Source organism: Watersipora subatra, chromosome 3 (genome assembly GCF_963576615.1).
Source record: "Watersipora subatra chromosome 3, tzWatSuba1.1, whole genome shotgun sequence".
NCBI lineage: Eukaryota > Metazoa > Bryozoa > Gymnolaemata > Cheilostomatida > Watersiporidae > Watersipora > Watersipora subatra.
In genome coordinates, this window is record NC_088710.1 from 67731832 (window position 1) to 67758703 (window position 26872).

General features: G+C 37.9%; 1 protein-coding gene across 1 annotated transcript; it reads left to right on the forward strand.

Moving 5' to 3' along the window:
• Positions 1–350: 350 nt before the first annotated feature.
• LOC137390914 (host cell factor 2-like) lies at positions 351–26868 on the forward strand (the record flags this gene model as incomplete). Its single annotated transcript, XM_068077230.1, has 20 exons — positions 351–545; positions 3492–3666; positions 3757–3981; positions 4064–4151; positions 4888–5090; positions 6963–7142; positions 7540–7719; positions 8729–8867; positions 9548–9596; positions 9844–9907; positions 13301–13470; positions 14119–14172; positions 15636–15689; positions 16558–16672; positions 17507–17592; positions 20029–20139; positions 21199–21342; positions 25558–25659; positions 26180–26393; positions 26647–26868. Coding segments are annotated over 20 exons (2754 nt in total), but the record flags the coding sequence as incomplete, so codon positions are not given.
• Positions 26869–26872: the final 4 nt, after the last annotated feature.

Sequence of the window (26872 nt, forward strand, 5' to 3'; positions counted from 1 at the left end):
AACAAGGTGATTCTTGTACTTGACATCTGAGTATACTGTTGTGTTGACAAATTGAAGCATTTAGCTGGTAGGTATGATGTAAGCTGTTTGATGATAAAGTACTTACCGCTCATGTAATGACTGACAACAGTTTAAGCAGTTCATAGGGTATCCGTTAGTAAGAAAATACTGTAGGATGTCTCATAAGGATATGTTAAGGACATTTGCTCAGTCACTGTCCCCTGGCCCGGTTAGTATTATAGTGTTTTATATCGTTGCAGGAAACACCTGATGCAAGTATGATAGCTTGCATGTTTGCTGGCTGTTCTTCTACCAACCGAAAGAAGGAATATTCATTTCACAGCGTTCCTATTGACAATATCCTTTTGGCACAAGCTTGGTTAGATCGATCCAGGCGGACAGATGTAACAATAGCGGATGTACTAAAAGGTGTCTTTGCGGTCTGCTCAAAACACTTCAATTCAGACCAATTGAAGGTCGGACATGCAAATCTGACTGATGTCATATCCGGGGAAATCCCGCAGTGGTCTGCTGAGGAAACGAATGTGTGTACATCTAATAAATACTGTTATTACATAGAGGGGCACACCAGTTACATGTCTAATAAATACTTTTATTACATAGAGGGGCACACCAGTTACATGTTTAATAAATACTGTTATTACATAGAGAGGCACACCAGTTACATGTTTAATAAATACTGTTATTACATAGAGGGGCGCACCAGTTACATGTCTAATAAATACTGTTATTACATAGAGGGGCACACCAGTTACATGTCTAATAAATACTGTTATTACATAGAGAGGCACACCAGTTTCATTTCTACTGAATACTGTTATTACATAGAGGGGCACACCAGTTACATGTCTAATAAATACTGTTATTACATAGAGAGGCACACCAGTTACATGTCTACTAAATACTGTTATTACATAGAGGGGCACACCAGTTACATGTCTAATAAATACTGTTATTACATATAGAGGCACACCAGTTACGTGTCTAATAAATACTGTTATTACATAGAGAGGCATACCAGTTACATATCTAATAAATACTGTTATTACATGAAGAGGCACACCAGTTACATGTCTAATAAATACTGTTATTACATAGAGGGGCACACCAGTTTCATTTCTACTAAATACTGTTATTACATGGAGAGGCATACCAGTTACATGTCTAATAAATACTGTTATTACATAGAGGGGCACACCAGTTACATGTCTAATAAATACTGTTATTACATAGAAGGGCGCACCAGTTACATGTCTAATAAATACTGTTATTACGTAGAGGGGCACACCAGTTACGTGTCTAATAAGTACTGTTATTACATAGAGAGGCACACCAGTTACGTGTCTAATAAATACTGTTATTACATAGAGGGGCATACCAGTTACATGTCTAATAAATACTGTTATTACATAGAAGGGCGCACCAGTTACATGTCTAATAAATACTGTTATTACGTAGAGGGGCGCACCAGTTACATGTCTAATAAATACTGTTATTACATAGAGGGGCACACCAGTTACATGTCTAATGAATACTGTTATTACATAGAGGGGCACACCAGTTACATGTCTAATAAATACTGTTATTACATGGAGAGGCATACCAGTTACATGTCTAATAAATACTGTTATTACATAGAGGGGCACACCAGTTACATGTCTAGTAAATACTGTTATTACATAGAGGGGTACACCAATTACATGTCTAATAAATACTGTTATTACCTAGAGGGGCGCACCAGTTACATGTCTAATAAATACTGTTATTACATAGAAGGGCACACCAGTTACATGTCTAATGAATACTGTTATTACATAGAGGGGCACACCAGTTACATGTCTAATAAATACTGTTATTACATGGAGAGGCATACCGGTTACATGTCTAATAAATACTGTTATTACATGGAGAGGCACACCAGTTACATGTCTAATAAATACTGTTATTACATAGAGAGGCACACCAGTTACGTGTCTAATAAATACTGTTATTACATAGAGGGGCATACCAGTTACATGTCTAATAAATACTGTTATTACATAGAAGGGCGCACCAGTTACATGTCTAATAAATACTGTTATTACGTAGAGGGGCGCACCAGTTACATGTCTAATAAATACTGTTATTACATAGAGGGGCACACCAGTTACATGTCTAATGAATACTGTTATTACATAGAGGGGCACACCAGTTACATGTCTAATAAATACTGTTATTACATGGAGAGGCATACCAGTTACATGTCTAATAAATACTGTTATTACATAGAGGGGCACACCAGTTACATGTCTAGTAAATACTGTTATTACATAGAGAGGTACACCAGTTACATGTCTAATAAATACTGTTATTACCTAGAGGGGCGCACCAGTTACATGTAGCTGAGATGAAGTTCGAGCTACTGGTTGGGAAAATGGCAACTTTTGAAAAGTATTTTTAATTTTTGTACTTCCCACAGTATCAAGTTTTAAACTCTAATAATAACTGCCTTTCCATTTTCTCATGACACAAACAGAATCCAAGACTTTGTAGAGCATTACTATCTGCTTCTATTCATTAAGAAAAAATTTGGTGTGTGAATTGTTGTTCCATATTCCTGTATGTTCTACCGCTCATTAGTTGTACACATCCTTTTATAGCTGCTGGTCATTCTCTTATAGCTGCACACAATCTTTGTAGCTGTACACATTTTATAGCTGTACGCAACTTCTATTAGCTGTACACTTTTTCTTATAGCTTTACACTTTCTCTTATAACTGCACACTTCCTCTTATAGCTGTAGACTTTATCTTATAACAGTACTTTTTCTTATAACTGTACACTCTCTCTTGTAACCGTACACTTTCTCTTATAACCTTACACTTTCTCTTATAACTGTACACCTTCTCTTATAACCGTACACTTTCTCTTATAACCTTACACTTTCTCTTATAACCGTACACTCTGTCTTATAACTGTACACTTTCTCTCATAACCGTACACTTTCTTTTATAACTGTACACTCTATCCTATAACTGTACACTCTCTTATAGCTGTAGACTTTATCTTATAACTGTAGAGTTTTTCTTATAACTGTACACTCTCTCTTGTAACCGTACACTTTCTCTTATAACTATACACTTTCTCTTATAACCGTACACTTCCTCTTATAACTGTACACTCTATCTTATAACTGTACACTTTCTCTTATAACCATACACTTTCTCTTGTAACTGTACACTTTCTTTTATAACTGTACACTTTCTTTTATAACTATACACCGCATCTTATAACTGTACACTTATTCGAGTCTTATACTTCATGCCCACACTTTCAGCATCATACCTTGTCTCTTGTTCCAGGAAGCATTAGGGTACTAACGATTGCTCATGGCTATTGGCCTGTTTGAGATCTATTTGAATATGATGTTGAGCTTGTCTATAAGCGATTGTGAGGTCTAGCTACCTCAGTTATTATTACCATATTTTCAGTCTAAAGTAAAACAAGAACGGAAACCCTCTGTGAGGTGGAACAAAATACAAAGCTACACAGGGCCACCGCCTAAACCGAGGCATGGTCACCGGGCAGTCACAGTCAAGGACCTAATCATAATATTTGGAGGTGGCAACGCAGGACTGTTTGATCAGCTGCACGTCTTTAACACTGGTAAGAACACCTGATACGGCTTAGAGGTGAGAACAGATCTATTCATCGCTACTTTCTACAGCTGATGAATTGACAGCTTTTTTTGCGCAGTGACTCTGCAATGGTTTATTCCGGCGGTTAAGGGAGACCTACCTCCTTCCATGGCTGCCCATGGGATGGTGACAGATGGTGGAACCAAGGTTATAATCTGCTCTGGTATGCATGAGTATGGCAGGTATGGCAATGATGTGTACCAACTGCAGGCAAGTCGGTGGGAATGGAAGAAGATGAAAGTCAAACCTCCTGCGAATGATGACCCACCTTTGCCACGAATAGGTATTACAGCATACACTCTGTTTATATTCTGTATAATAGCATCTTTAGACAGGCATCCATTAGTCATTCTACTGACTTGTAGGGCACAGTTTTACTTATCACAAACGGATGATATACTTGTTCGGAGGGCTGGCAAATGAGACTGAGGACCCAAAGAATAATGTAGTACGGTAAGTGACATTTATTGATTCTCTGCTATTCGATGTGTAGTCTGACGCTGAGGCTTTTCTCAATGTATTTTTGGTGAACTAATTTTGATATGTTTAGTTAGCTTAGAATATAGAGACCAGTACGGTGATAGTTTCGTTCGTCGTTAGAGATCATCATGTGTAATAACTATGTGCACAGTTATTCCTAGATAAGGACAAATGATGGAGTGGTGCAGTTGTAGCGTGCTCGGCTTGGAATCTGAACATTCGAGTTTGATTCCCATGTGAAGCAATCTTTTTCTCTAAGGCTCTTAGCATGACTTTGGACAGACAGATGAATACTGTTCTTATTTTAGTAAAGATTTGACTGTACTCGCTATGAAACCAATGTGCTTATTATTAGCATAGCTGGCACGTGTAGACCACTGATACGATATTAATAGTAAACACTTTCTGTAGGGCGCAAGTTTATTGTCATCACCTGACTAGGTATTTTTTAAAACCACAAAACTGATCATTTGCAGTCCAAATACCTGGTATTGGATAAGCTGGAGTTTATCTTTTATTATTATGTATTAGATTAGCAGACTTGAAATGTCTATTTTTTCATGGAAGTACTATAATCAACTTCTAGGTTCAGATTGTTGGAAAGATAGACCTTCACCTTTGTTGTACCTGCTCCGCTTCTACACATTTCATATACACGTCCTGCTGTACAGTGATATTATTGTGGCTTTTGGTGCTGTTCTGTTTTCAGCTATCTGGATGACTTTTACATCTTGCTGTTTCTCGGTGGCAGCACAGCCAAATGGGTGAAACCAGAAACGGTTGGAAATCCACCCTCACCCCGGGAATCTCATACAGCTAATATATACACCAATTCAAATAATAAAGCCTTCCTAGTCATATATGGAGGAATGGACGGCACAAGGCTGGGAGATTTGCATATGCTCAATATTTGTACGTGAATCTGATAAATGCAGTTGCTTTTGCCTCTTTTAGTCTAAATTCTTTGTATTGGTTTAATCCAACATAGACGATAATAACTAAGTCACATCCATTTGTAACTACAACACCAATGTAACCCCCTACCTCTTATCACCCCTCCCCGTACCACCCCTCCCATACCATCTCTCCTGTACCCTCCTCCCGTACCTCCCCATACCATCCCTCTCGTACTCCCCTCCCATACGTCCCCTTACCACCTCTCTCCGTACCCCCTCCCGTACCACCCCTCCCCGTACTACCCCTCCCCGTACCACCCCTCCCGTACCACCCCTCCCTGTACCACACCCCCCCGTACCATCCTTCCCGTACTCCCTCCTTCCTCACCACCCCTTCTCGTACATCCCTCCCGTACCACTCCTCCTGTACTCCCCCCTTCCTTACCACCCCTTCCCATACCACCCTCCCGTACCATCCTTCCCATACCACCCTTCCTGTCCCCTTCTCGTACTCCCCCTTCCGTACCACCCCTTCCCGTACCACTCCTCCCGTACCACTCCTCCCGTAGTCCTCTCCTTCCGTACCACCCTTCCCTGTACCACTCTTCTCGTACCACTTGTCTCGTACCATCCCTCCCGTACCCTTACCCTCATCCATAATGATTGACTTGTAATGATAGTCAAATGCTGGTGCTACTTAACCTTGTCAAACCATTAATGAATCAGAGAATTCTCATCAACTTTTTCAAAAAATATTTTGTCTGTTTAAACAGCTTCTATGGGTTATATATACCGTATACATACTTTATAATGTTTCCAATAGTTGTGCCGACAGTCCACCCAAATATTTTAAGAAATATTTTTAAGATTCTAGGTGTGACAACCAAGCAATATGATAATCAACTACACAAGGATAATGGATGTTTTCAGATTCGATTACATATTGTGGTGGTATTATTGTAGATGGGCCAGCGACATCTTCAGTGTGATAGGAGAAATGTTTAGCGTTTCCAGCAGCTTGAATTGCTTAAAATCTGATAACATTGAAAAACTCCCCAAACACTGATTTTATGTTGAACCATGTTTAGAGTCTATTATTCTATTGTGACAACTAATCATAACAGATCCTAGAAGCTGAATAGTTTGGTTTCATTTCATCATGATCCGTTTAGAAAACATCAAGATTTCGGGGTAAACGCTACTCAAAGTTGCTTGAATGAGTGATTGATTTTATTGCCAAGTTTAGAATTATGAGTGGCTAGTGCTTTATTGAATCGTCTGTAACACTTTGTGTTTTCATAAACGGAATGAAGATTAGACACAGATATATCATAAATAATAATATATTGTTTTGTATGAGCCTAGCAAAATGTTTTTCAAAAACTTAAAATGATTACCGGTATCAACAACAGAGTTTTTGCGCCACTGATTTACGCAACCTTGACAAATGACTGTAGCTGCGGATAGAAATATTTAGCTTGGTCAAGGGTTTTGGTTAGTATCATCTGTCTTTCAAGAGCGAACAACTGCCAAAGTGAACCGGGCGCTGCAAAGGTTTTTGTTAGTTAACCTTATTGTTGGCATTTCCTAAATCGGCGCAATCTGAAAAAAATGTTTTTCATCTAAAGTCTGTTTCTGTAGTTTTTTCCAGTTTCCTCTGGCATTGTTAGACCTGTTACAGTTGAATTCACGTTATTTTTATCTCTCATGAAATGAAAATGTTTAAACAAAGTTTAACTTTAGTCAAATGATAATATTGAAATGTGTTTTTCGCGAATCACACTCGAGTATGACTGTTCCACTTTACCGCACAGGCTAGTGGTTTACATGCCTTTTTGACATACGCTACTGCATGGGTGTGTTGTATGAGGCCATTACCCTGTTACAGCGGATGAACAACTTCAATGGGTGAAGCCAGTTGTCACTGGCTGTGTGCCATCACCCCGCAGTTTACACACTGCAGAGGTTATTGGAGACAGGTTATATATATTTGGTGGCTGGACGCCTCTAGTGACAGATGAGGGGGAGCAGTGGAAGGTCACAAACACGATAGCGTGTTATAACTTAGGTAATCGATCTTCTCTCTCTAAATATTTTGCTGTTCACCTATTGTATTGGTCCTATGTATTGGTCTACTATTAAACTCTAGTTATCATATATTCTTATACCCTGTGCACGGCTCATGGACAGTATGAGCAGCGTTTTTATCAAAGAGTTTGTGAACAATTATCTTATTCTTTCAGCTTAAAATTCTTTGGTTATATATTATTATCGTTAGTGTTGCTAATTCTCATAACATTTGTTGCCACTTTGCAACTACTAAATGTGTTAATGAGAACCTTTCAACTTGGTTTGGCTATTCTCGTAAGCCTGTGATCCAGTAAAACCTTCTAAGTACAAAGATAGAGCCTGATAGTTTTTGCGCTAGAGGACTGACTTTGGCTGTCACTGATGCGTTATTACAGGGCACGATGCTTGGGAGGAAGTTTCGCTGGGGATGAATGATGATTGCTGTCCTCAGCCAAGAGCTGGTCACTGCGCTGCCAGCGTCTACTCTAGAATATATATATGGTCAGGCAGAGATGGCTACAAACAGATCAATAATGACCAGGTCTGCTTCAAGGACCTTTGGTGCCTTGAGACAGGTTAGCTGACAACATTTATTGACAACATTTTCTCGGGTCAGTTGTTTATGCTATAACTAAACTAGTTTAGAGAAGTGCAATTCTAAAGAGCGGAGAGCTGCATTTTTGACCTATTACTATTTCACTGATGTCTAAAAATTTTTGAGCATCCTTTATAGCATCATATACAGTGAAACTCGGATAATTCAAACTTCAAGGGACCGAGCAAAAGTGTTCGAATTATCAGAGCGTTCAAGTTATCAGAGCACTGTCACAAGTCCATGTATTTACTTATTTATTAGTAGATACATGTACATATACAAACTATAATATAAATCAAAAGCACAAATGGCTTGTTTCAAATTAAATGCTTCTAATGTAAAGTTTAAAACGTTTTTATCAAAAAGTATAAAGATTTTTCTATCACTTGAGATTGGTTTGTTGTTTGAGGTGATGTTATTGCCAGGACGTTTTTTAGATTGACATTGGCAAAACTTGATCGTTGCTGAAATGCTCAAAAGAAAAGACATCTTTTTCTTTTGAGCGTTTTACGCTCAAATAACGCTTGAATAACTCAAAGAACAAATAACTCAAATACGCTTGGAATAAAGTGATTTTCTAAAGCGATAGCAACCGTTTCGGTAGCCGTTGGGCAAAAAACAGTTCGAATTAACAGTGTTGAGTTCGAGTTATATAGAGCCATTTATCATTGCGTGGGAACGGACCAAGCAAATCCATTTGAGTTAACCATGTGTTCGCTATATCCGAGGGCGAGTTATCCATGTTTCACTGTATATAGAATGATATATATATAGGATGCTATATATAGGATCCTATATATAACATCCTATATATAAGATGTTATATATAGGATGTATATATAGGATGCTATATATAGCATCCTATATATACATGTAGCATCTTATATATAGCCGGTTGTTTGTTATAGCCAGTTGTTCTCTACATTGCTTCATATTGCTTATACAATGTGGTGTTACTAGTGTAGCTATTTTTATACACTTACATACAGCAAAGCCGCAAGCTCCGTCAGTCATACAGCTAGTCGAGGCACAAAATTATTCCTTAGAAGTATGTTGGGAAGTCGTACCTACAGCCGAAGCATACCTACTACAGATAAAACGCTACGATCTGCCTACTCTGGACAACTCGTATGTTCTTACCTGCCTTGTGATGCACATATTCTTGTTGTACTAGCCTCACTATACTATCCTAATAAGCATGTCTGATTGCTTGCCTGGGTTTATCACTTCCTCTATTCTATGTTTAGCATGGAGGATTTTGTAGCTCGGTATATGTCTTCTCCCGCATTCTTTTCTGTCTCATACCCTTGTCTTTGCTGTTTTTAATGAGCCTATTCTTGTGCTCTCCCCGCTCCAGATGCCCAAGCTATTAGTTATTATAAAACCCTACCATTATAGGGACTGCTCCCCTTGTTCTGGCATCTTTAGTTGAGCAGGCTGATGGTGTAACTCTTGTAAAATAGCGACTAGCTTGAGTCTTTTGGGAGACTGCTCTAATCTAATTCACTGCTGGCAACATGTTTAGACACAAATTGATACATGATCAAATTGAAGCTCAGAAAGTAATTGGAAGTTTTCGATTTACCATAAACATAGATTTTTAAGTGATTAGGTAAATTGAAGTCAGTCAAATGTGGAAATGTGAGCATAATTACACGCGATGAGGATGTCTAATTCACTAGTCGTTGTCAACATTCCTCTAGTAGCCTATGTAGGATAGTAGGATTAGGAGGATGCGGAGGAGTGTATTATGTGGACTGTGTTCTGTACAAGCATACATTGTACTAAAGCACACTTTACTATTCTAGGAAGTCTGATTATAAGGTTGTCAAGCTAATGGCCAACAAAACCTCCTCAGTAAGTATCTCCGCTTTCATCAACTATGCTTTATGGTTTTCATACCACAATTTTCATCCAACCAATATCCCTTCGCGTCTTCTCCACCAGCAGTAACTGAATAATGCTCAAGTTATTAAGTTATTCAAAAGTTTTAATTTCTGAACAACTTATTGACCATTCGACTGTTTTGCAATGTTTTTTTATCCTCTCAGCACTTCAATCTTTTACTAATACGTTAGACAACTCTTTGTTATCACCATTACAGACACAAGCTAAAAGTGGCCCAGCAGACCCAATTAAACCTAAGCTCACACTTTCAGCAGCTCCAGGTAAAGCTAATCTTTACTTCTCTGTTAATGAATCATGTGAAATACTTAGGACTAGCCAAGCAAGTGTTAGAGCTCACTGCTCAAATTAGTTATGGTATAAAGGATATGTACATGTATGCCGTAGACAAGCTTTGTAGTTTTAATCGGAAGCAACTTGATAGATCGATTAGCAAATTTTTATTAGAGGTCAATGGGGCTGTTCCATCTGTCCTCATCTCTCTTTTACACTCATCAAGTTCAACTGTTCAATCAGTAAGCACTTTCAAATATTTATAAACAAGAGTACTCGGTGTAAGCCTCATTTATGCCTGTGCACATTACCAGACCTCCTAGTCCAAAAGGACCATGAAAGATGCACGAATGGGTGATGCTCGCAGTAACAATGTATTGCAATAAGATGTTGTTAGCTTTGTGTAGATGACAAATATAAATATCTATTATAGTTTTAGAATCTTTGATCGAGTGTTGTGCAATTTTATCCAATAGGCTACAACAAACAGAACATGTATTCTTATTGCGATTTTAAACCAACATCAACTTGATCAGAAGAACTTATTTCTAAGGTGTTTCTAAATTGTTCAGTTAGAGTCTGAGACGAAACATGGCTTGGTGAAGTGGCCATTCACGCTTCGGAGAGTGATGATGTTGATTCAAGCAATGTCAAACTCCTTGACAAACTCTCTGGTCAAAACAAGAGCTAAGATTAGTCTGACAAAATGCTTGATTTAAATGAAATCTTCAACTATCCATTGGAATTTTTAAATGACTAGCAAACTGCGGTGCTGCCTCATAATACCCAAGCGTCACAATGGAACTTGATTAGTTATTAGACAAATAATGGCCCATGTTTCTGAGGCTACCATGTTAACAGGCAAATGATGGCCCATGTTTTAGAGGTCACCATGGTAGCAGGCAAATGATGGTCCATATTTTAGAGGTCACCATGGTAGCAGGCAAATGATGGTCCATGTTTTAGAGGTCACCATGGTAGAAGGCAAATGATGGCCCATGTTTTAGAGGTCACCATGGTAGCAGGCAAATGAAGGCCCATGTTTTAGAGGTCACCATGGTGATAGTCAAATGATGGTCCATGTTTTAGAGGTCACCATGGTGATAGTCAAATGATGGTCCATGTTTTAGAGGTCACCATGGTGATAGTCAAATGATGGCCCATGTTTTAGAGGTCATCATGGTAGCAGGCAAATAGAAAAGTAAACATGTTTTCATCCCAAGAATCTTCCTCATTCCATCGAATCTGCCATTTAAATTCAAGAGACTTCAGTTTCCAATCAAACTCAGCTTTGCAATGTGTAAGAATAAGAGTCAAGAACAAACACTGACGGTCGTTGAACCTAACCTTACAGAGCCTATGTTCTCTCATAATCAACTTTGTGTAGGCTGCTCAAGGGTTGGCAGTCCTAAATGTTGTTACATTTTGAAACCAGATGGAAAACCCCAAAATGTTGTGTAGTAAGCGGCACTCTAAAAATAGTGTTTCAATATTTTCTCTGAAAATTTACAAGATCTTTTTAAAGCTCACATTTCAATTATTTAATGATTATTACCATGTAGTCCTAACAAGTTGTATTACTAATTTGCTTCCAAGTAAAATAGAAACACTACATATACAATTATAACATATATGCTTATAACATGGTATACGCTTTTAATATCTTTGATTCTATCTTACAATATCTATGCTTGGCTTTATATTTCAAATACAAGTGTATCTTCCCCTACTCGGGAAACTCCGAGTACCTGTCACAGTGCTAGTTGTCTATAATTATCCTTTTTCTGTTGTAAGTTTTAATATTTTTTGATTGCTAGGCTGTTATCTTGTTGCTTGATATATTTCTTCTCCTGCATTCCATTCTGCCGCTTAGCCTTGTCTTTCCTGTCTTTAATGAGCATATTCTTGCGCTCTCTCTCTCACTGCTTCAGAGGCCTAATTTATCAGTTATTATAAAACCCTACCGTTATAGGGACTGCTCCCCTTTTTTCCGGCGTCTTTAGTTGAGCAGGCTGATGGTGTAACTCTTATAAAATAGCGAAACATTTGAGTCTTTTGGGAAACTGCTCTAATCTATTTCACTGTTGGCAACATGTTTACATACAAAATATTTATTAGTTACATTAATCCCAGCAATTTAGGTTGTCAAAAAATTTTGTCATCTCAATAAAAAATTTTCTTGAGTTGAAGTCGGTTTCACTAATTTTTTTTAATATCAAATGATTTTTTACGTTTAAATTATTTTATACCTTCAATTAAACTCTTCAGTGTCTACATTCTCCAGTACTTAACACTTCCCAGTAACAAACTTTCCGTTAACATTTAGGTCGAGTAACTACTCCTCCCCTGTAATTACAGTCTCTAGTAACTACTCTCTCTAGTAACTACTCTCTCTAGTAACTTCTGTCTCTAGTAACTACAGTCTCCAGTAACTACAGTCCTTAGTAACTACAGTGTCTAGTAACTACAGTCTCTAGTAACTACAGTCTCTAGTAACTACACTCTCTAGTAACTACAGTCTCTAGTAATTACAGTCTTTAGTAACTACAGTCTCTAGTAACTACAGTCTCTAGTAATTACACTCTCTAGTGACTACACTCTCTAGTAACTACAGTCTCTAGTAACTACAGTCTCTAGTAACTACACTCTAGTAACTAGTTTCTAGTAACTAGTCTCTTGTAACTACAGTCTCTAGTAATTACACTCTCTAGTGACTACACTCTCTAGTGACTACAGTCTCTAGTGACTACAGTCTCTAGTAACTAGTCTCTTGTAACTACAGTCTCTAGTAATTACACTCTCTAGTGACTACACTCTCTAGTGACTACAGTCTCTAGTAATTACAGTCTTTAGTAACTACAGTCTCTAGTAATTACAGTCTCTAGTAACTACAGTCTCTAGTGACTACACTCTCTAGTGACTACAGTCTCTAGTAACTACAGTCTCTAGTAACTACAGTCTCTAGTGACTACACTCTCTAGTGACTACAGTGTCTAGTAACTACAGTCTCTAGTAACTACAGTCTCTAGTAATTACACTCTCTAGTGACTACACTCTCTAGTGACTACAGTCTCTAGTAACTACAGTGTCTAGTAACTACAGTCTCTAGTAACTACAGTCTCTAGTAATTACACTCTCTAGTGACTACAGTCTCTAGTAATTACAGTCTCTAGTAATTGCGTTTTTTAGTAACTACTTTTTTCAGTAATATAATCCTGCCGTTACTATACACTCCAGTAACTACATTTTCCACTAATGTTCATTGAATTTACCCTGTGGTTACTAATAGAGAAGTTGATCATCATCTGTTCATGATCCACCAACAGTGCACATGAAAATAGAGTGTGTTTTTGTACTGCTAACTTTCAAGTTGTCCGTTTTAGCCATCTGTGAGACAGTATCATCTGAAACAATTGCCAACAACAAGCGAGCTGTAAAGGTTATAGAACAGACTGTGAAACCGGTTGAATTAGGTTCGCAGCCAAAAAAAGCCAAGATCATCTCCATAGTGAAGTCTGTCCAAGGCGGAGTGTCTTTTACTCGAGTAAATCAGGTAATCATTTGCTCTTTAAAAAATTACCGTTCTAATATTAACAAATATCTGCCTGTGCATTCATGACGTAAACTACAGTCAAACCTCGACACACAAAGTTAATCAGTATCAATATTTCCTTGGTATGTCAAGACCCTCGTATGTTGGAGCAAATATTCTTATGAAAATGCCTGATATTTTGTTTAATTTGTTTCAGAAACTAGAAAATAATGGTAGATACTTCTAAGTATATATATCATTAAAGCAAATGAATTATATACGCATGTGTATAAAACTACATTGCAAGCCTAGCTTACATGTGTATGTAGTAACTGAATAGCTTTAGAAATCACCTATAAAAAGAGATCTTTGTAGTTCTTTTAATTTACTGAGCTGTGAGTTGAAGTGTAGCTCTCTGTTATGTGTTACCTTATTAGCAGTCTGAGCAGTAGAACTGCTTTTCATTTTTTATGTTTTATTTTAAATTTTTACCATCCTTATTTCTCTTGTTGCAAAGTTGTGATGTTTTAAGAAATTTTGGATATTAAAAGCTAAAAATAACTTTGTATGCAGAGAAACCTTTTTCAAATTTTGCTTTGAATGTTGAAAAATATGTAAAACTGACGGTAAGTCAAGATTTGGCCACACAAACTTTATACTTGATTATAGGACCAGCTTTCGAAGACCCTTCCACCGGGAGCCAAATTAGTGAAACTGCCAACTGTAAGTAAGCGTGAGTCTACCATTTACTACTCAGGCACCCTAGAGTAGGTATTACAGCGACGCTAATTTCCCATTTACTACATGCAACCTAAATGTTCCATAGTTTTATCATTACCAGCGTATATTTTCTATATATAAATGTGGAATTTGACTCAAAACTTGAATGACATTAAATTTGACAGAAGCAATAAATTAAAGAATATAATTATATGTATTTACGGTGTTGCTCTTGCATGTCAGCCACTCATAACTGTATTAGATAAATTTTCGACTTGAGTTCAAAGGCAAAGAGTTGAGCACCAGCACATTTGAACTTAAGTTTCTCTAGCAGACATGGTGTTCTCATATACACACTAGTGTTGGGCCGGTATATAGTTTAGTGCCGGATCGGATATCCTTGCACTTTTTTATTGGTTTTCTCGGTATCGGTATCCTCGGTATTTACCATCTTCGGTATCCTTTGCCAACTAAGAAAGTTCGGTATTGTCGGTACTATTGTTCGGTATGTGGTTATCAGTGTGTGTCTTTAAATGGTTTAAAGTTTAATGGTTTAAACTTTAAACCATAACTGTCTCGAACAACTTTTATCGTTGTGCAAAAAGTAGCCTGTGCAAAAAACATTCTTTATTCAGCAGTATATTGTTACGGCAAGGAGACTCCTTGTTTTAGCAATCCAAAAAGAAAAGAAAGATGGAAATATAAGTTTCATGATAGATGTTTTTATTGTTTATTCTATTAAAAAATATAGTTATTGATACAAACGTTATGTATAATAGAGAACAGATAGATAATGGCAAGGGGCTCTCTTTGTTAAATATACTGAAACAGTTTACAGAAATCTTACTATCACATATTGTAATCAGGTAAAGTAATCACATAATTATACGCAGTCCAATTAGAGTCCAGTCCCGTTAGAGTCTTTATACATCCTCCCATCTGTGGAGAACTCCCAAACCTTCGAGGCTGGTGGCATTATCAATGTAACGTAATATAATAGTAAAAACAGTAAGCGTGGAAATTTTCATTGAATTTGTTCGCCAATGCGTGCTGAGATTAGCATGTTCGTCAACGAAGCGTTTTAAAAACCTATCCGGATATCTGTATAACCATTTACCAATAGGCTTTTACGGATAAATACCGATCATATCAAACCGGCCGCGGATAACTAGCTGTCACCGAAAATGATTGGTTTCCTCGGATACCGAGAATCCCTCGGTATCGGTAAGAGCGGATAACCCAATACCGGCCCAACACTGATACACACATCATTATTATTGTCTGAAGCACAACAGAGTGACCGTATGAATTAGTAGAGCCATCCCACTTCAATTAGTGCTTGTTGCAACATTGTTGGCGCAAGGATGAATCAACGTCTTTCTCAAATTTTACTTTGAATGTTGAAAAATATGTAAAACTGACGGTAAGTCAAGAGTTGGCCACACAGACTTTATACTGGATTATAGGACCAGCTTTCGAAGACCCTTCCATCGGGAGCCAAATTAGTGAAACTACCAACTGTAAGTAAGCGTGAGTCTACCATTTACTACTCAGGCACCCTAGAGTAGGTATTACAGCAACGCTCATTTCCCATTTACTACATGCAACCTGAATGTTCCATAGTTTTATCATTAGCAGAGTATATTTTCTATACATAAATGTGGAATTTGACTCAAAATTTGAATGACATTAAATTTGACAGAAGCAAGCAGTTAAAGAATATATGTATTTACGGTGTTGCTCTTGCATGTCAGCCGCTCATAACTGTATTAGATAAATTTTCGACTTGAGTTCAAAGGCAAAGAGTTGAGCACCAACACATTTGAACTGAAGTTTCTCTAGCAGACATGGTGTTCTCATATTTACACGTCTGAAGCACAACAGAGTGACCGTATGAATTAGTAGAGCCATCCCACTTCAATTAGTGCTTGTAGCAACATTGTTGGCGCAAGGATCAATCAACTTCTTGAATGAAACGTACATGTACCTCATTTAACTTACATATTTTTACTTCAGAAAAGGTTTCACACGCGTTTAGTGTGTATGCCGGTATCCGGCTTTGGTAATGATAAGGCACAGTTGTTTATTTAATCATGTTCTGATTTCACATAAATTTGCATCATGGTAATTTTGCTTGCCGAACAAATTCTTATTTTTGATTATTTGTGGTGATGCCATTTACCCTTGCAAGCGCTTACAAAAAGGGTTATTTTGAAAACGTGATACAGCAGCTGAGAAATAGCAACATTTTGCAATACTTTTGGCAGTGTGAAGCTACACAACTAATTCTATATAGGTAGTTCTATAGTTGAGCAGGCTTTCTTTGCTGCTGGTACTCTAGCGCTTACGTGTAGTCTGTGTGTAATGAGAGTACGGTTTTGCTGGCAGTGGGAGAAGCTTAGACCTACTACACTTCCAGGCATCACTGCTCTTGCCCCAAATTCCTTCTCTCGGGCTAAGAATGATGCGGCCTTCGAGGCTGATAAAAGCAACAGTACTTCTGGTTGGTTGAATATAATAATTTCTTTGTATCGAGTGCAGGTTATGCTGATGCATTGGGTTTTTTCTCCGACTCCAAATAAAGTAACATAGACGAGAATATTCAGTTGTTGCTTAGCTGTTACTAGTACTTGAGAAGCTTTTATATCTCTAGTTCATGTTAGAATTTAAAATAGTCAATAAAACCAGTTGGAAGTCAATCAAATTTGCTACCAACATGCTCAGATAGAGCTTTGCATTGTCTTAGTTCAGTGAATGGCTGTGCAGAAATGTACTCTTTCATCAAACTTATCTTTGCATTTAGGAGTTAACTTCTCCTGAAGTAGTTGACGTCACACTAGCAGTAATTCCTGTTTACTATCTTCTACGTCGCTTATTAGCCACTCGCAGTGCATTATTGATTAAGACTAAGGTCTTGTCTGTGTAGAGGTAACTAACTTTAACTGTCATGTTCTATTAGAAAGCCTTTCATTACATTTCATTTTGAACACTTTATTTAAGACTTGGAGTTGTCATACACTTGAGCCAACAATTTCCACTCATCAAGTCTTTCTGCCTCTAATCAAGCGTGGCTATAGCTTGTATTGTAAACTAAGTTGCTGAGTTTTTGTAATGCAAAAACATCATGTAATTATTTTGAATTTATTTACTTAAACACTGATGGCCGATTTGCAGCTGACTATTCCCAGCCTTTTCAGTCAGTTTGCTATAACAAGGATGTCGTGGGAAGATATCGACAGCTAACTTGCGTGACCGATTTATTCTGTCATTTCTACTTGCTAAGTATACAACCCTACTGGGTGTGATCATTGTTAGGGAATTTCTATCAATATTTTAGAAAAGGACAAATCTCCCGGGGCTGACAAAAGCAGTGATGGAGCAGATCCAACAATCTCAAAAGGGAAACAGTCTGCTAAGGATCAGGTATGTTTATTGAGTGGTTGGAGCCCACTACATGATCCCAGATGCCTTGTCCGTTAGTGCAGCGGGAAGCTAGTTACATTTGATGTAATATCGATTAGTTGTGTTATTTTGGCGAGTCGGCCTTCTCAAAATCTTTCATGACCCGACTCTCATATTATCATTTGACGAAAGAAAAAGTCAAATTATGATCAGAAATGACAAACAACTTTGAAAATCCATGAAACTTTTTCGATGACTCAGTGTGATTTGTTGTGTTGAGTTGCTATCGGCAACTGAAAGTTTCGTCATAGTGATGGGAAAGTAGGCCTACAGGTTTTCTGAGCTTGTGTTACTTCTGCTCCCTTAGACCAAAGTTAGTAGTTGTGTCACAGGGTTGATGAAAGGGATTATTTTATAGTCAGTCGTCAAAAATCTTTTACCCCGAATGCTTGAGTTTTTAATAGTTTACTATGTGGCTCATTGCACTGGCAAAGAAGTGTGAAATTATCCATGGTTTGGTAGTAAAGATGTCCAGATAGCTGTATTACCTGTGCCCTACCCTCTCTATAAACTTCCGGTGAAAAGTTGAGCTTGTGTTTTCACCAAAAACTTCTTCTGCAAGATGTTCAGCATTCATTCATTGACCTTGACATTGCATTGCTTGGTTTGCAGAGATTAGTTATTATGTTACCAGTTCATGAAATGGCTCAAGCGTGTTTGTTGGTACCATCTCCTTGTTGCGAGTATGGAAGAGTGACTGGACGCCATATCGGGAGTTGACCGGCGTTATTATATTCTAGAGAGATTATAAATTGCAGCGCTGGCTGCGTCAGCAGTTGCTGTAATTATAAGTTTCCACTTGTTTACTATTAGATCCATAGTATTGATTGCACTCAGCCCACGCCACATCCTTCCTTCACGTTGCTGTCTGTATTTTGTTTCACAGAAACCTGTTGCCTACATCATCCATAAGACTCTTTGAAGTCACTATTGTACTATACTCTGATCGCTATTCAGAATGTTTTGCAGTTTCTATATAGTTAGTTTGCCTACGAGCTTTGATGACTAGTGCAAGTTTAACTGGATGATGGGAACGTCGCTCTTAGCATGCCTCTAGTTTTGATTGTCTTCTGCCGGCGAATGCGCTTCACTCCTACGGGCTTTGATCAATCAGTAGCAATGGTCCCTTGCGTATGTATTTGCCTTCATTAATGATTTTTAAACAATGTGCTTCCAAATAATTTATTTTCATTGTCCTGAGAAATGCTGTCCGGATTGTATTATATTAATAGGATTGGTTGGTCATAGGGTGCAATAGCCCAATGCGGATTGCAGCACTAGCGGGCCCACTAGCTTTGTACTAGACTCTTGTCTGTCCCACATGTTTGTCAGCTACCAGTTGTCATACTTGTTCTACGCCTTCATCATAGTTTGTGCTTTAATCAATGATAGCTACATCGCTTGTTTCTTGTGTATCTTTTTTCTGAGCAAATTCTTCATAGCTCATCGATTGCATTTGCAAATATTTGCCTCCGAGGCTCAACAATGGTACATGTACTTGGATGTCTTCAAAGCGGTCTTGTGTCTTAGCCTATTGGGATAGTTGTTCATGGGTTTACAAAGGTCTCTCCTATCGCTAACTGACATCCCGATTTCCAGGAGCGATCTTTGAGATAGCAGGACTCAAACAAGCTTTCAGTTAACTCACATTAACGCGAAAAGCAAAAGTGCGTCGTGTCCTATCAGAGCTTGCCTTCATTGTAAGAAGTGAATATTTCTGCGCTCAGTGTCGCCAAAGTCAGCGAAGGCATTGCTATAGGTTAGATTAACCAACACGAAATGACTGCCAATGGTAATTTTTAACCACTCACACGGAAGCCGTATCATGTTGTTTGGCAGGATGAGGGTGCCATCAGTTTTATATGCTTTAATGCACTGTTATATCACTTTGCAAATAGTCAAATGATGTGTGCCAAAAGCTGAATGAAGTTGATTTGCATGCCAGATTCAAAACGCTCTTAGCTGGTAATCTAACATTCGATAAAAGTTTTATGCGTAGTTTACCTTTTGATTACTGACAGCTTAGCCTTATTTGTTGTACAATGTATTTATGGGAGTGAAGGCCAACATAGATGTAGGAGCGGCATTAGACTCATGTGGAATTGCACCACTCAAGACTGTGCCAATGCTATCTACTAGTTTAGCGCCTCGATGGCGATTTATCGGACTAAAAGGCATTTTAATTATGCCTGTTCCCCATCCTCACTGGCACAATTTGACTCCGTGTTTAAGTGTCATCCTTAGAGCGTGCCAAAGTAATACAAGCATTTCTTTAATGTCTAACAAAGTATGCGGTGTGTTTTGTTACCATACAGATACTTGTGTAGACCTATTTCAGGCAACTCAGTTTACCTAATCTCGTTCCGGTCATGTGTTATTAAACAAGTACTGTTTTAGTGTGTGACTCAATGGCCGTGGTATGATGTAGCTGTTATGAATGGTACTTCGGCTATAATCTCTCATTATCATATTCCTGATAATGACAAAAGTGAAGATAAGCCTTCAGTGGTAAGTAAATTTTGGGAGTTGTGTTCTTCTATTGTCTGACTGAGAACCTAGCGAATTTCTTTAGATGCAAAAGTCCATATTTTTTGTTGATATTTCATGATTCATTACTTTTTTGTTTGCAGTAATGGAGTCCATTGCTTACTTATTCTCAATGGCTAGTTGGCTGCCTAGATGTAGAATAGCAATTGTTCTTTTCTATCATGTTATTAGACAGACTGCTCAGGAGTGCCCCAAACAACAGAACCCAGGCTATTCACAAAATTTGACATGGTGGGCCCCGCGTGATTAACAGGAGTCGCCTAAACAGTTGATAAAACAACTGTTCATATAGTAAACAATGTAGGTTGCTGATCAGTATGCTTGATAATAATGTACGTATGGAAATAAAAAGTCAGGTAATATTGCTATTATCTACCATAAAATCTCCTTTGATTGCAATTTGATCCTGAGGCGGACAATCAACTTTGTTTGAGTGTTTCTCAAAAGTTGAAAAAAAGAAATCTAATTTTTTGATGTCTGTAGTATATTTGCGCGAAGTGTTACCGTTTCTCCATTCTATCTTGTTGTTCTTGTCCACGCTACACGGAAAGTTCCTCTCAAATTGGTGAAGATTTTTAACCTATCGTGCCTCGTTTGTTAGTGGAACTTCTGTCTAGTGTTCATCAGACATTCTTTAGAGTACATTTCGAATATACAGTTGAATAAGTAAATATTCAGGGAGTTATTTAATTATATAATTTATGTTATGATTGTGATTATATAATTTAGTTTATTAAAAGAGATTTTCATCTGTACACTGATTGCAAAAGCGTCTTTACAAAATGAAAAGCAGCTGCACTTATTACTTCTCTTTTCTCACATGAAGCAAACCGCTAATGGGTCCCCCATTTCGGCGTGACCCAGAAAAACTGGCTTGCTGGTTCAATGTTGGTTACCCCCTGGGCAGTCTATAAAAGACAGGTAATTACTTCTTGTTTCTAACACCATCATTGTAAATCACTAGACCAGTTGCGACCTATCACACCAGTCATGTTTCTTTATATATATATATATATGTAGATGAAGCTTGCCGCAGGTCAATCATACAAGGTAAGGGTCGCTAGCCTAAATGCATGTGGCAGGAGTAAGTGGAGTCCTATATCAGCATTTAGGACGTGTGAACCGGGCTATCCAAGTGTCCCAACCAATGTGAAAATCCTGAAGGTTAGATTTTATTCCTCTGTCGGCTGTCTCTTTAGCAAACCTTATATTATTATTCTGCGTGCAAATTGGAAACTAAATTATTTATAATTTTGTTATTGTGTAACATGTTGATCGTATCATGCTAGTAGTCAAATCTCCAGTACCTATCAGATCACAGTACCTATATAGTACCTATCAGTTATACTTACGAGAGTATCACAGCACCTATACAGTACCTATCAGTTATTATACTTACGAGAGTATCACAGCACCTATACAGTACCTATCAGTTATTATACTTATGAGAGATCACAGTACCTATACAGTACCTATCAGTTATTATACTTTCGAGAGCCTTTAAAAAGAAAATTTCCAAATCTTATAAGCCATGTCCATCCATCTGAAGTCACGCTTAAAAGTTAGGAAAAGAAATGCATCATATGATAATTGAACTCATATATCTGGCTTGGCAGCCAAGCGCACTACCAACCACACGACTAGACCACCTTGCAGCATCATGGAATAATTGCATACATACTGATTACACATGATGATCTCTCACGGCGCACAGGATTGCCAGTACTAATTAGAATAATCAGTGAGTCTGATAATTTTAGCATAAACGTTGTTTCAGTTGATTTTTGAAATCTTAAACAAGAGCTTTGTTATTCTTATTTGTATCTGAAAATAATTGATTTATCGGAAGGAGGTAAATTTACAAAAGAAAGTTAGTAATTAGGCTGCTGCCATATAAATTAGCCTGTAAGTAGGTCCATTTTGTGATTCTATCGAGTGAGAATACAGTTGTGCGTTACTTGAAAAATTAATTCGTTCTGAAAGTCGTTTCGTAATCTAAAACTCTCCCAATTAGAGGCGGTTTTTTGCATTATAAATGCATTAATCCGATTGTTAAGCATTACAAAATCTCTTACACTTGTAATAACTATATAAAAAATTGAATTAAATTGGGTCTCACATAATTTATACATTAAAGCAAAAATAACACTAATTATAAGCAACAAATATGAAAATTATAAATAGTAAGTTAACAAATAGAAATACTCTACATTGTCCATTGCCTCTCATTTTTCTAGTTCTCATTTTGATCTGTTTTTGTAAAAGCATGATGTTTCCTTTGATCAACTGCTAACCATCGTTCGTACCTCGACATACGTTCTGGGACCGAGCTCGTACATCCATTTACTCGTCTCAAAGCACCATTTCCTTTATAACATAGCTAAATACAAATTAATGTGTTACTGTACTATGAAAAATAATTTTAGTTTTTAATTATTGTAGTTCAGTACCTAAGCTAACAAAGTAAAAAATACCTATTTAGTTGTTAAAATTTGCCATAAAATGTAGCATTACTATGTACACAACTGTAAGTTTTTACCTTTACCAGACATATGTAGTGATTAACAGCAATCTGAGAGAGACTTGACAACAAGGCGTTCGGTACACTCAAATTTGAGATGCTACCTAACAAAAATTTTGAATTTAATTTAAATAAATTTAGCTTACTAAACACAAACTTGAAGCTTATTTTTCATTTTTTACTAAACTTTAATTTTGTTGTCTTGTTTGTTATTATATTTTCTGGTTTCGCGTTTACTATAACCTTTAGCCAACGTTTTGAAAGCCTTTTTCAAACTGAAAGACCGAGCGGTGCTTTTCTCGAAAGCGGCTTTGCGCATACTTGGGCATATAGTAGTCATTGAGAACCGGCTCGTATTTCAAAGATTACTCGTATGTCAAGGAAGAAGCTTGCTCGAAATTCTGCTCGTATCTTGTTTTCTCGTAAGTTGGGGCACTCGTATGTCGAGGTATGACCGTATAAACATCTTAACTGTGAGTCATTCTTGACCTGTAAACATTTGTGTTTTTCAGAAATTTGTTGTGAAATTTTCCCAAGATTTGCTTTGTTTGGCTGGTAGAAATAATACCAGTATGCTCTTTGCCATCAATAATACTCTTTTCTCCAGTTATCTTGTGTGACAGTGTGACACATCCCTTCTAACTCTCTCAACTCATCCCTTGCTCATGCCTAACTAAACAATTTCATTAGTTTCAACTCACCTTCCCCTGATGCCTCTAACAGTCTAATTGATCAATATCTCCTAGTGGGACAGAACAAGGTCACAACCGTCGCCGAGCTGCCGGAAATGTACATCAGGTCGAAGTTTCTAGGTATTTCGTATCTAGAAATTTCTTTCGTAACATGCAGTAACATTTTTAAGAGGCATTGCTTAACTTAAAACTTTCATTTGTAGAGGTTTTCGTAAATAAATGTACGTACTCGTACCACTGTATATCCTTTGTGGTTAGAGCATTTAGCAAAGAGCTTAGATTTACCCTTCGATTAAAGCAACTGTTAGAGGTTATTTTGAGCTGGTAAATAGGTGAGCAAACCTGGCCACTGTGAACCTGTGTTTAGTGAGGAAGGGATACTTTACTCCTGCCTTTGCCCACTGGCATGAGCAAACAGTAATAACACTATGATTATCTTGGCAGAACTGCAAGAAGAATAATGTAGTAGAATTGTCATGAACTAACAACATCATTGCTCGACCAGCTCATATCTATTTCCTGTGTTCATGACACAACCTGATATAGCAGCTTGTTTGTCCAACTAGGACGGCACAACCCAACCAGACTACAGTTATCTACAGAATGTCTACATTGTAAAGCGATAACTTACGAATAGGAGCTTGATCGATTGCTACAGTGACCTATAGAATCTTAACAGTCGATTGTAACAGGCTAAAAATCTTCTTCATCTCATTTGCTAGTTGTGGAGATTAGAAGAGAAAGCATACTTTATCTGTTTGTTATAGTAATCACATAGAGCATTTGCTACAGTTCTGTTATGGTTGACAGTCTAACCACCATTGATAACCTCTGGATGTGTGTCATTTATTAGTAAATAGCTACTTAGTACTGCTCAATATTGGCTGGTAATCCGTCAAATATTTGATATGTAGGTTGTCTTCCCCTCTGATGACATTTCTATACTGACTATTAGCTCACTCATACACACGCTCACAGTACAAGACAGTCGCTGACAGACCTACGAGTAAACATCTTTACTGATACTATTTAACAGCATGAAAGCCGCAGCATAATATTATGTAGCTTCTTGATTTTATGGCTTGATTAGCACACTTGGCTAGTCGTTTGGAGAGATATTACGTTGTGTAAAGAAATTGGATTGAATCTAAATGTTTGTACGCACACAGCACTGTTTAAGGGGCGTTGCTTGACCGTTTCCAACGTACTTGAACCTTCACTCGTAAACTCATGTCCGCAGTTGGTGTTCGCCTTATTCACCACCGGTATTCCACTCTACAGTGCGTCCTATAATTGTTTGTATTCAAAAGCAACGTGTGTTCATAGGTGGAAAGAGCTGATTCGTTTATATATATCATCCATATTTGAATTATAGTACGCATCTGTTTGTTTTAGCACAGCTTTGCCGAATGGTCTCAATTGCAGTAAAGGTTATGCAGGCCACACTTTTTTTATTTAAGAGGCAAGATGGCCTTTGATAGCCAAGTTACTAATGTCTTTAAGACAGTTTTAGGTACCCTATATCTCATCAGTTCTCTAATTGAAAGCTGGGTTTAGGCAACAGGGACTGATGAGTCATACTCTGGCGGAAGTCCCTGTCCTGTTTACTCACATACATGTAGTTGTATCTCATCTTATTGCGACCGACCGCTTAAATGATGAGACATACACATCGGAATTCAAGGAAGCCATTCATTGGACTGCCGCAGTCCATTAATTATCAATGAAACGACTAAGCCAATCAGGTGTGGCATGCCTATCCCATGATGGCTTTTTTGTTCTTCGGCGACAACTGAAAACATTTGTATAAACAATCTACTAAAACTTTGTACCCGCTATCCAGTAGAACTATGCGTATAGAATGTCTCCGGAAGTTGCACAATAAATGTCAGCTGCCATAGGTCGGTCTCAGTCTAATATATGTAATGGTATGGAGATAAGTTTAAACACTGATTTAAGCAAATTTGTACAAGGGTAGCAATCTGATTAGGCATGAGAACAGCACTCACTATTGAAGAAGAAAGGAATGTGTGGGAACAGTAATGGCCCTTGCACAGTTAACAAATACTTTAGTTACAAAACAAAATCTGACAGTCATGCTAATGCCTTCATACGTTAAATTTTGGAATAGATATATATATATATATATACTCTTTGCCATTGTAGAATGGAATGACCGCTCATGTGGCGTGGGAACCTCCCTTGTCGCCTAATGATACAATACTAGAATATTCTCTTTATATAGCTGTAAAGAGCTCAGTTAGTTCGGTAAGTAAGATACAACATTGTAGATATGTTGTACTATGTATATTCTAGCAGCCATACCAGAATAAGCCCATCACAGCTGCCTGGCAGCATGCAGGCTGCTAATAAATCGTTGTTCATTACTCAGTCTCGCCAATCAATTTCTCAATGGGCAAGCTAGACGCTCTGGATCAGTTCATGCGCTGACATTACGAGCATTGCTCTTGCAAACTAGTCTCCCGTGGAATAAATCATTCCCGAGCTCATTGATTACAAACTATATGCACTTCAATGTGCAGGGCACAAGCTCTCCAGTTTATGTATATAATTACAGCTGTTCAAGAAGCAGGCATTTCATCAATACTGGCTCTTTTTGCTTTCCTGCTATTTAACTCGCTCTCGTTGCCATCAACTGCACTTCTCACTAATACTGCCTCTAAAGTCCTGAATGTCATTGCACTCACTCTTATTATTCAAACGCTAATATTAGCAATATTTAGAAACTTTCTATTCAAATAAGTACAACTGCCCGACATATTTGTAGGTCAGAAGTTCCCTTCCAAAACTGAATCATAGACTTGCCTTCTCGCGTATCTACGTAGGTTGCCCCACCATGTGCGTTGTGTCTGCCAGCACACTGGCTGAGGCACATATTGAAAATAATAGTAGCGATGGTGGCAAGCCATCGCTAATATTTCGATTGGCTGCCAAAAACAAACGTGGGTACGGCGCTGCCGTTCAAGTTCGTTGGTTACAAGGTATGTGCAAATTTGATGCTAATTAACTTGGTTATAGCTGGCTGAATTTGAGGAATCTCTTTTAGTCAATTGCATTCATTCAGCAAACAATGCTCTCAGCCCACCTACTAAAGGCAATAACGAGTTCAGCTGTCATCGGTTTAATTCTCATAAAAACGTTTGGTTGTATAGCAGTTGCAATGGTAAGTGGATCAGTCATAGCAACTGTCAATAAGATGCTGTAAAGTGGCTCTCCTTATTGTGCATCATCCAGATTTCCAAGGAACGGATGGTACAACGAAGCCTCAAGCAACCTTGACCCTGGAAACCACACAGAGGAGTGCCATCACACCAGCAACCACACTTCAGCTCACACCCGCGGTTCTTGATAAAGCAGGCCGTCTTATATTGAAGGGTAACACAGTTACTACAAGTACTGAGCCCACTACTAAGGGAGAGCCAAGTCCTAAAGTTAAATAGGATGTCAAATCATTTGTGTA